The following is a 12,134-nucleotide window of genomic DNA, read 5'->3' as shown; positions in this document are numbered from 1 at the left end:
TTTTAAAATTTCTCTGATTTCTTCCCTTTAGCACTGTCCATTCATTTATTCATTCATTCATGCAAGAACTATTTACTGACTTCTCATTCTATGTCACATATTATCCTAGGTCTTGAAATTATAAAGATGAATAAGACAAGTCCCTATCTTCAAACTCTTGTACTTTAATGGAAAAAAACTGATATGCAGGTAAATCCAAATCACACTGGGGTTAGAGGAATATACAAAATATTGTGAAAGTTGAGGGTGGAATAAGGAAAAATATACTGAAGAGAGGGGGTCTTTGAGCATTACCAAAGATTAGTTAAAAAATTCTCCACATGGGCTATAAATATAAGAAGGATTCTTCTCAAAGAAGGAACAGCATATACAAAGACGTAATAGCATCTTGAAACAGCATGAGCTTTACACAGTCTGGCTATGACTGAAAGTTGTATAAGATGGAAATGATGGTACTAGATGAACAGGGCAAGCTGAGACCAGATTGTGACAGGGCTTGTTTGCTAAGTAATTTGGAATTTATCCTTTAGGTCACAGAGATCCATTTATGGTGTTTACTTGATAGAATGCTATTATTAGGTTTGACAGCAGCATGGAAAATGAAAGACCCTGGAAGGGCAACCAATTTGGATATTGTTAAAATATTTTAGGAGAAAATGCTTGAAGTGGTTAGCTGCTGGAACAGGGATAAAGGGTTAGAGTTAATAGATACTTAGCAGATAGAATAGGAAAGACCTGAATATTCAAAATAGCAGAAATATTGGAAGTGGCATTGTAAATATTTAAGCAAATGATTTATATTATTATTTAGCCAGCTAAGGAAAAATAACTCAAATTTTGATGATTTATTGGTTGCACTAATATTTGTGTAATTATTTAAAGGATTGGAAAATTACCAAACTAAACAAAAGATTCAAGACAAATCTCTAAGTTACAAAGCTCTGTTTTGATGAGTGATATATCCATTTTTACAGCAAGGTTAGCATCAGAGGAGTTGTAAGAATCTGGTGGAGGATTCTCTATTGTATCTTTCTCCAAAAAGTATTTCAGAGCATCTCAAAATTTAAATAATAGAAAGATTGCAAATTCTCCTAAATTCTCTTGAAACATAAAATAGATCAAAAGAGAGACTAAGAAATTTGAGGATGTTCTCTAGATTGAAATACTCAGGTTTTAAATCTGTCCTGTATCTTTATATAAAAACAGAATGAGCCTAAATATATGAATAACAATATTCTTCTTGAAGGTCTATATATTTGGAACTGATTCCTTACTACATCTAAACTATAAACCTCTGTAGAAGAGGATTTTAGGCTTTATTTTTGGAATATAGGTAATAAACCCTTGCTGGAACATGGATCTTTAAGTGAAAGGATCTCTTCAGACTGGATAAGTCATCTTCTTTCATGTCTTAAAAAGAAGTAATCTAAGAACAAGGGGTGTGTTGGGGTGGGATCTAATGCTAACTACCTCTTTTACCCTGAACAGAGGGGGCAGTTTTTCTGGGCGCCAGTTGTCTCATCTATAGACATAAAGGTGTTGGGAAAACATTAAGAGAGAATTCCAGGCCTAAGATTCTAAGCCTCCAACAAGTTTATCAAATAACCTTTCAGAATCTTAGTCTTTTCTTGAAGTTCTAATCTCGGATTAGCCTTCATTTTATGTCTGAGAGACACTGGAAAATCTGTAATGATCAAATGAGTCTTCATTTAACCTTTATGAAAATCTCAAGTGGTCATTACAATCTCTAGTTCCCCTGTTTTATCACAATGGTTACTAACATCTTTCAAACTTGAAAACTTGTAAACTGACTAAATCAATGAGGGAAGAGAAAACCTATATCCTTGAGCATTACATTGTATTGGCTGTTTTGCACATATTTCATGTAATATTCTTTAGTTTCAATGGAAACCTTCTCAGGCAGCTACTGGAGTTAGCAAGAACTGAATCCATCCTCTTACAAACTCATACTTTTATTGAAAGCCCACTATGCTTAACTATACTTAGCAAACTTTGTTTGACAAAGTATATGTCATTTTTAAAATCATTCCATCAACCAATTCTATATGACTTGTCATCAGATTCACCTTGCTGCAAAGAAGTAGGTTCAAAGAGATTAAGTGATTTGCCCAAAGTCACATACATAGTGAGGAAACAGAAGAACCAGAATTTGAATCCACAACTGGATGGTTCCAAAGTCTGTGATGTTTCCTCCCTGCCCATAGCTTCCTTGTGATTATACAAGGATAAATGGCTGATGATTTGTTGTCTGCTTAGTATAACTTCAGTAGCAACAGCTAATAGTATGAGTGCACATGTAAAAATAAAAGTGTATCCACCCCCCGAATTCCTACAGAATGACTGAAATAGTGGACATAGACAAATTGCATAACATATGAGAAGTAAACAAAAACAACACGAATCTTAGCCGCACCCCCTCCACCCTGCCCCACCGAACACAATTAGTACAAAAGAAAGCAATAATGTTGCTAAAATGAATAGTGGGAAAATTTGATGTCATATATTCTATTTCCAAAGCAATGACATCTCCTGCATATATAACTTTTTAAACATTATCTGGAAATGCATGTCACAGAATTTATGAAATTTGACCACAATAAAGATTTTCATCATTGATTTCATACATTCCAAAAAGTAATGCTTTCTGTAAGTGGATCTGCTGTAAAACACGTGTTACAAATATCCCCTAAGAAAGAAGTCAGTAATAATTTTGCATATCTGTCTTAACTTAAAGATTCATGTTTTCTATCTAATGAAAAGAAAATTCTATTTAGACTAAAATTTTATTCTGACTATTTGCATCCAAGTATGTAAATTCAGACTTAGCCTGCATCATTTTTTTGTTGTGCCATCGAACTTGAGATATCATAGCTAGGTAGGTTCCTCACAAAGAAAAGATTGAAAATACTGAGTGAACATTACAAGGACAAGCTAAAAAAGGGATGGTTACCTTGATCTTTTTTTATCATGGGTAAGCTCTGGGAATCAAACCTGGGTCTCCGGCATGCAGGCAAGAGTTCAACCACTGAGCCACCATTGCACCGCCCTTACCTTGATTTTTAAAATACATTTTTCTAGTAATTATTTTTCAGAATACTCTTCTCTGTGTCACTAACCTTGTGTTAAATCACTTGGTCATGTACATATTTTATCCAACATACTGGAAAAACATACAGTCATAACTGCTAATTTTTGTGAAGAATAATAGTTGGGATGATTATAAACTGCAGTTTATCATTGAGCTGTCTTTTATTTTGTAGACAGATTTTTTTTAATGCCATACAATTTTGTTTCATTTAAGGGAATACTGTATCTATAGTCCTAGACCTGAAAAACCCTAATGTTAAAGTGGCAATATTTCAATAACTACACTCCTGCTTTATTGTTTGCTACAGTGCTCTGGGAAACCAGTTGTGTTTTGAAGGAGCAGTTCTTGATGGAATTTTTAAATCTGCATCATAGCCCATGCAGTGGTAGTTTAATTAATGTTGGCAAAAGAATTCAATCACAGCTTGCCACCGGTGAAACAGCATAAAACATATTAAAAGGGTTTTGTTCTGAAGGGGGCGAAAACACCCCAAAACACAGAGTATTTTGTGTTCATAGAACCTGAAATGCAATAGCTTTTGTATTTGTGTCTTTAGAAAATGTCAATACCCCCGAAGCCCACCAAATGAAAAGGGAACAAACCACCCTTCCACTCCCAACTCACAATACCCTCATGTGTTTATTCTGATGTAAGATATTAACATTTTAGTGCTTTTGAAAAAAAGGGTTTTTAAAGATCCCTATCATTCACAGTCCATTACAAACAGTAGAGTTCACAGGCTATTTTATGCCAACAGTGTTGATGTGCTGCTGTTTACAATACAATAAAAGTTAATGGAAAGAAACAAAATACAATTCACTTACTATAGAAATGTTTCCTAACCGGTAAAATAAGTAGAAATTAACTGCCATTTCTAAAAACAACCTGAGATATCATGCCTCTCAGGTATGTCCCTTGAATTGAATATGTTAGATTACATTGATTACTATTTTGCCCATATCGTGCTTTTTTTTTTAATTGGGAAAATTTCAAGTACTACATGACACTTAGTTTTCTCCGATCTCTGTAACCTCATCCAACCCAAATCTGAGGCAGGGGAATCTGCAGAAAGGAAGAGTAGACTGAAATTCCGTAGACTTGCCTTGTGTCCAGGTTACTGTCTAATGTAGGGCAGTTGCCATGATTCAGTGTCCTTTTCTGTAGAATAAGGAATTTCTATTCAATCAGTGATTTTTCTAACATTTCTTGGTCTAGATTGGAGCTGGAACAGAGGATTATTGTTCCACTAATAGCCCTACTTATCTTTACCATTCCTTGGACTTCCCGAGACACATCTGAAATGCTTCTAGTATATTGCATTCTTCTCTGTTTTTATTCTAGAAGCGTATTTATATTTACAGGAATGTGGGAAGACAAGATACCAAATTCATGTGAATGATTCTACTTGGTTTCTGTTCAAAGGCAAAGTCCTTATTACAGCCTTCAGCCTTTAGCAAGACTCTGACAAAGATATTCCTAATGCACATGTGTTTGAAATATCCTATCTTTTATATTTAGTGTCTGATAGCCAGACTCAGCAAACACATTTCCGTATGCCTGTGAAGTCTTGCATCACTAACTGAAAGGCCTAGAAAGCTTCAAAACAGCAGTACCCATACCAGTGCATGAAACAATATTGCTTTTACTTCAGAGATAAGAGACAAGCAAAAACATTAGGAGGAGTTTTATTTTAAGCACCATCTAGTTTTCAAGAGTGTACTCCAATTTTCCTAGTCTGTTTCATAAATCCTCACTTTCACTGAGAGAGAGAAAATATTGAAATGGTTGCATTTGACTTCCTATTATGAATAATTTAGAAATAAAAGGTGAGAGAGGGGAGGGGGTTAATTGTATTAAACTTAAGAGTCCTAAATTACATAGAGAGAGTACATATTATTTGAGGAGAGAAGGTAGAGAAAAGGAAGCAAGGGACATTAGAAAAGGATAAGCAAAAGATACTTCCTCCCTTAATAATGACGTTAAAGAAAATCTCTAAATACAGCATTTGTTTCTATATTTTGCCACCATAAATTGCATTCATTTCACAAATTCATAACACATAAGGGTTCTTCTGTTAACTACCAAATAAAAGAGGGACACAGAACTTTAACTTGAAAATTTGAGGAGTGGCAGTATACAAAAGCCAGCTTTTTGTAATAGCCTCCCAGATGGTATCAGCTTGAATCTGCTATTCACTATGACATACACTGAAGGTGAGAACTTTATTATGTTTATTCCTGTCAATATCTCATTGAGGGATGCACCTATTAAAGGAATATGGTATTTGTTTTTATTGGAAAAAATAACTTTGAATATTTTGTCATAATATTTGGAAATGTTGGCTATCCCTGGTGTTCCTGTCATTTCTTATGCTTTTATTCATTTTAAACAATGGCTTTGTGATCCATTTGTCTGCAATTTTATTTGTAATACTGTTTCCATTAAGCAGTGTTGCATTAAAGAGTAAGCAGGAAAAATGTTCATTGAGGCAAACGTTAAAAGGAACACTTTGTAGTCTGTTAGAGATGATTCAGTGGAAATAATGATATTAAACATTCTTTAAGCAATAATGCTGATAAGCAATAACACTGAATTAATATTGACCGAGAAAAACTTCCTTGGCCATTAAATCATATTAAGCACAGTCTTTTCATTGGAATGTTTGTAACTAAAGTCACAATTCAGCAGTTATTCTCTGGATATTAGTGTCCTGTGGCTGTTTTTCCACCCACTCCCTCCTATCACTAATAAATTAGAAGCCATTATCCACCTAGCCAACAATCCCATCATGAATCTTCCGTTTTCTAGAGCAAGTTAATCCACTCTCTCCCACCTTCTAATCTCATCATCTCTTTACCAGCCTTTAAGCTTACCTCATTTTTTTCAATGCTGTGTTCTTTGTTTCCTCGCTTCCTTTTCAGTTTTCATGTTTGTTCCTTTAATTCGAGTCCTATCTTCTCCACATCATGTTGTGCTCTGTGGCCTTTTAGAAAAAATAATAGGAAACTTTTAGTGTCCGGATCTCTCACAGTTGAGAACTATTGCACATCCTGATCCTGTCTTCTGAAAACAGATTGTGATTTAGGTTAAATAGTTTGCACCATATTGCTAGGATTTGACTGTCATTTACAGTCTTTGATCAGGGAAGATGTAAGTGAGATTAAAAAAATCAGTATATGGTAAGAATCATACGGTAGGAATGTTTGTGTTTGTATGTTGTTATGTTTAATAAATAAATAAATTAATTAATTAAAAGGAGGACTCTAAAATAAAATAAAACAGATAAAAAAAACATTTAAATGTTAATTGATGAGAGCTCCAGTTGTCTTATCTTTGCTTCTCTGCCCTGCTCCGTCTGTGGAAGGCTGACTTCTGTAGACTACATCACCCAGGTCCTTCAACTTCTGGCTTCCGGTAGGTTTGCGTCCATAAGAGGAATGAGCAAGAGAGTAGATGGTAGACAAAGCGAGAAGTTAGAATATTTACTCCTGATTCTCTCTCCATGTGCCAACGCATTGTTTTAGCAATGGCTGAGTTCTTTCACCCGTGACTGCTGTTCTCGGACAGTTCTTTTGCATTATCTTCAGCTCTCACCATGTTCTGGAAATAGATCTGATAAAAAACAATCTATCCTTGGATCCCTTAGCCATGCCCACACCACTGTAAATAATTCCATTATTAAACGCTCTTCGGCTACTGTGGAAAAATGTGTTCTCTGTTTACTGTAGGAACCCTAACATACAATAGGAAGAGATTAAAAACAAGGTGAAAAGTTAGAGACATTTTGCAAATTGCAAATGTGAGGGGATGAGAGATTTTACTTGGGGTAATGCCACCAAGAATAAGAAAACTGGGAGAGTCTTAAAATACATAAAAAAGAAAAAAATGGTAGGATTTAATGTTTGAATGATGTGCGCCTTAACTTTAAAGTTTTAGGAGATTAACCTACTAAACATAATCATAGAAGGAAGAACAGGTTGGATAACTGGTCATTTGGGTATTTTCTTTGGAACAATATATTAAATTCTCTAAAACTCAAATGCATCGATACCCAACTAAAGTTACATTTCCAATAATCCTTATTCCTTCATAAAAATAATTACTGAATTTGTTGATTGTATCCTTTGAACTTTGTTCTACTTTTGAAAATATTGCTAAACCCTTTATAGTCATTTTTTAATGATAGATTACAGGGATCAGTGAGTATAGGGTAAAATTTCAGATAATATTCTTGAAGTTCTCAAGAAATAAGGAGAAAATATAGCATCCCTACTGAAATTTCTATCTAAAAACTAATCTACTGGGCAAAGCCAATTGAGTCTGCCAGTATCCAAATATTACATACTACTCATAGCACCAACCATGAGATTTTAACTCAACAAAAGATGAGTGCTGTGTTATTAGCACATTTTGTTCTTAAGTATTTAAACTAGATTAGTCTGAAATATGAAATTAGAATGATATTATCCAAAGATATACTTTTTTGCATGATAAATGCTATACAAATAAGAAAATCAAGAGTATTGTAATAGTATATCTCTAGCTGTGAGGCAAACAGTTAAACCTAAAACATATTCTGGATTGCCACCTTTTTCTATTTACCATAATTACTAAAAGCCTTTGAATGATAGCATCCAATTTTGCTAAAAGGGATGAAAACTCCACAAAGGAGTATTTCTTTGATTTATTTTGTTTTGTCAAATTTCAACTCCTTTCTTCTGAAAGATATAGTCTATGAAATAAAAATTAGGTGCTTAGTGCTTGAGTGGTATGCCGGAATTGGTACAATAAATAATGTCAGTGTGCAGAATAGAGACATAACTACAGCAAGCAGCGTTGAAATAGGCTTTAAATATATAATAAGTACCTGTTAAACTACAGCCCACACAGCAGTTCTGCTTTTTTTCTGTATTTTTCTGTGTATTTAGTGATTACCTGTAGATGAAAGGTTCCTAAATTTATTTTTCACATTTCTCTTTCGATTAAGAAAACAGTCTTATATATGAAAACTGTTTGCATGACTTTTCTCTTAAAAAGATAGTCATCTTCATTCTGAGAAAACACTGTTTGCTTTTTCTCCAAACTCAACCACAACTTAGTGCTGGTAAGGGTTGGTTAAGTATTCCTCTCATACCATCACATTGCATATTTATTTTGTATCAGCCTCACTGCCTGCCAGATTACATTGCCAGACATTTTTCTTGTTGCTCTGTTATGTAAATTTGTGTGTTTGTGTGTCTGTGTATGTATATATGTGATATATATATATATATATATATATATATATATATATATATCCCAAGGATATATCTATGCATATTTGTGATTATACTATATACATATATATGCACAAACATATACATGTATCCCAATGGCATTTTGTCATCATAAGGTAACAATAGACCAACAAAAGAAAACTAATTTTTTCTCATTATGAAACATTTTTTTTGTATGTGAGTCTCCCAAAGAGATATAGTAGTGCCAAATTATACAAAGCTTTGACTCAGAATACCTTCTGATTTAATTTTAATGTGGATTGAACTTTTCATATGTTGATGGAAAAACAAACACAGCATTCATTTATTTATACTGATCATTTAGCAGTTAATATATAAGACAATTTTTTTTCACAGAAACTTAAGCAGATAGTCAATTAATTCTTGTGACGTGATTTAGATCCTTAGGAGGAAATGACTCGTAGTATTATGTTATGAGCTCAACCAAAAAAAAAAGGGGCAATGTTTAAGGGTGTGTGTGTGTGTTTCCTCTTGCTTGGGCTGCATTGGGAACTTTGTGATATTAAGGGAATTTTCATAATCTCTTACAAAAGCAATTTGTTGGAGCCAGCATAGTGTTATATGTGTGGGACTAGTTTTGCCCTTATGAATACAAGTTGGTGTTTTTACTTTGCTTGTTTCCACTAGAAGATATTCTGGTGATGCTGTTTGGGAAGTAAGCACATTTGCCAAATGAGCTGGCCTGCAGTATGCATATAAGGTACCAGTGGCAGTCAGTCCTGTTCTTCACTGCCAGTATCAAATAAGGAATTGAATCCATCAGTGGTCACATTCAGGCAAATGTATTAATTTTCTTCACTTTCACCTGACTTTTCTTCATTCTCTGCATTCAATTATGTGTCATCTTTCTGAAATAAGAGTGATCCCCAGACGTTTATGATGATTGTCTGATCCTCAAAAGTTTCCGATGGGCAATCATGACAAGCTTAGTGATAGCAAATTGTTCAGTAATTAAATTGTCCCATATTTGGAAATCATACACATTGCAACAGAAATCGAGTAACTTAACCAACTGACTTTCATATGAAGCTTATAAAATTACCCCCATTGATTTATATATTTTACCATACAAAGCTGGTTTTCTTGGAGCCATGCTAGAGTAATAGAGTGGCTGAGAGCTCAGCAGCCAGAGAAGCAGTCTTAGATACAATATAAGTACCTTTAATTTTCATTTACTAGTTTTGCCCCAGCCCCTTTGACAAGTTTTCTCATCTGCAAAGTGAGTGTCACACAATAACTCACAATAGACTTGCTGTAAGTATTCAATGGAATAATGTGTACAAAGTAGATATCTTGGTACAGGGTTCTGCTACCTCAGGACAATTGACAGTTTGGACTTGATAATTCTATTGTCAGGGCAAAATCCCTTCTCCCATATCGTTGAGCACCACTGGCCTAGTGTCTGGCATGGAAGTGTTTAATAAAATCAGCTATAGTTATTCCTTTTCAATTGAAAAGACTATACTACTTTTTAGAATGCTAATAAGCAAATTCTTACAATAACTTAACTTTTTGCCTGGAAGTTCCTTGACTCTGCACTAGACTAGGATGTTTTATAGTGATGATTAATTTTTTAAGACTGTATTTAATGAGGCAGTTTCTTCTTTTATATCTAGAGATACGAATTGAATGTTTCTGACACTTTCAAGTTTTTCCACACACGTTTTTATTTTGAAAATGTTGAAACCCATACAAAAGTTGAAAGAATGTGACAATCATCACCTTTCATCAAGGTTCACCCAGTTTTTAGTATTTTCTCACAATTGTTTGATCTTCCTGGAGTGAGTTGATAGAGCAAAAGGGGGAATAGGTTGTACAAATAGCTCAGTTATGGCTCATTCTGCCAATGTCCCCTTCTTTCTTTCCAGTGCCACTTATCATTTTAGTGATGGGCTCCTTGTCCATAGGAGGACACAAATAATTCTGTTGTGAGAACTTACAACAAAAGCGTATACTTCTGCATTTTTCTTGATTTTTGCACCTTGCAAATGTATGATAGCTTTTCCGAGAAGGATTTCTGGCTAGACTCTACATTACTGATATTAATCAATAGCTGAAAGTGTCACATTTTTGAACTCATCTTATTTTAATTATTTATTTATTTTTCTGAGCTGCACTGAATTCTCTGATTGCATTTGGCCAATCTGAATAAAAAGGGCAAATTAGTAGATTTAAAATGCCTACTTCTATTTGTCAATATAAATATACCTAGCATTAAAAAAAAAGCTCTAAGAAGATTTAAATAAATCCCTAGAAAGAATGAGTTTTATTTGAAATTTTGATAACTTTCACTTACTACTGAATAAGAAATATGTGAAGCATTAAATTTGTCTTTAAAATCTAATTTTTTGATAGAGTAGATATTATTGCAGTTGTACTTTTTTTTTTCATTTGAACTCTCTAAAGATTTTCAGTAGTAGACCTGAAAATTAATACAGAGTAGTATAAGAACAATTTTAAAAATTAGGGAATTTCTGTTGTCTTTAACTTATTATTTCAAATTTTTGAGGTACTAAAAGCACAAAGATATATTACTGTTTAAGATTACTTAATTGCAAACTACCAGCCAGATTTATTACATCTTCTTTGCCTGATAGGACCCTGGACTTTCTTGAATGAAAAATTCACATTTGTGATGCTCAATCAACTTTATATTTATACATAGTCCTATAAGGGAGTTATAATTATAAAACAATCTTAATCTTTACCTAAACAGTTTGATTTTTAAGTATGTAGAATCCATTGTTAAATTTATTAATCTCACACTTATTTCCCTCCACCCCTATTTCAGTTCATCTTGCAGGTAAAAAACTCATGAAATCTCAGTGAATAAAATGTTTCATAGTAGTCTTATAGTCAAATGTAGCTTCAGGTAGATGGATATCTTTTACCCAGGATAAAGTATTTAATTATTTTAAATGTAGGAGAAAGCAGTATAACGTAGCATTTGTATTTAAAGATTTAGGTTAAGAACAAGCAGATGGATATTATACAGATGGATGGATGGATAGACAGGTAGGTAGGTAGGTAGGTAGGTAGGTAGATAGATAGATAGATAGATAGATAGATAGATAGATAGATAGATAGATAGATAGATATAGGTAGATTTATATACCAATTGTTAATTTTAAAATGTTGGGTGTTATTTGTTTCTGGTGAAGCAGCCATTACTTGTGAGCAGGATCTCATTCATTTTCTTCCCAGAGGTTGAACCAGGCTAAATCTGAGCAGTGCAAACTCCTGCACCCAATCTTACATTCTGTTAACTGGTAATAAAGAACCTTACTGGCCTGACAGCTTGTCACAGCGATTATTCACATGAAGTTCTGTAGCAGTTTTGTCTGTCAGCCCATGCAGTATTGAATATTTTAACTGGCAGTCTTCCAAGACTGAACATTAATCTTACCATCTCCTATTACAGTCCCTAATCAAGATATTCCAGGGGTGATTGCACTAACATTGTTTGAAGACTACATCTACTGGACTGATGGGAAAACCAAGTCACTCAGCCGTGCCCATAAAACCTCGGGAGCAGACAGACTCTCACTGATTAACTCATGGCATGCCATCACAGATATCCAGGTGTATCATTCTTATAGACAACCTGATGGTAATTATTCTTTCCATGATTTCCATGAGCACATTAACATTTTTCATTCCATTTTTGATTCCTCCAAGGTTAAGTGTAATTTTATTTTTGAGAAATATCACCAGGTTTCATTATTTAG

At 33.9% G+C, this 12,134-nt stretch overlaps 1 protein-coding gene across 1 annotated transcript in view; it reads left to right on the top strand.

Moving 5' to 3' along the window:
• LRP1B (LDL receptor related protein 1B) overlaps nt 1-12,134 on the top strand; it is a 1,945,542-nt gene that overhangs the window by 1,731,194 nt on the left and 202,214 nt on the right. Inside the window, exon 61 of the mRNA XM_077153691.1 lies at nt 11,828-12,016. Within this exon, the coding sequence (XP_077009806.1) occupies nt 11,828-12,016 (189 nt within the window). The remainder of the gene's footprint in view (nt 1-11,827; nt 12,017-12,134) is intronic.

The sequence above is a fragment of the Tamandua tetradactyla genome, chromosome 3 (assembly GCF_023851605.1).
Source record: "Tamandua tetradactyla isolate mTamTet1 chromosome 3, mTamTet1.pri, whole genome shotgun sequence".
NCBI lineage: Eukaryota > Metazoa > Chordata > Mammalia > Pilosa > Myrmecophagidae > Tamandua > Tamandua tetradactyla.
Note: the sequence above shows the minus strand (reverse complement) of the source record. Positions and strands in the feature narration are given on the sequence as shown.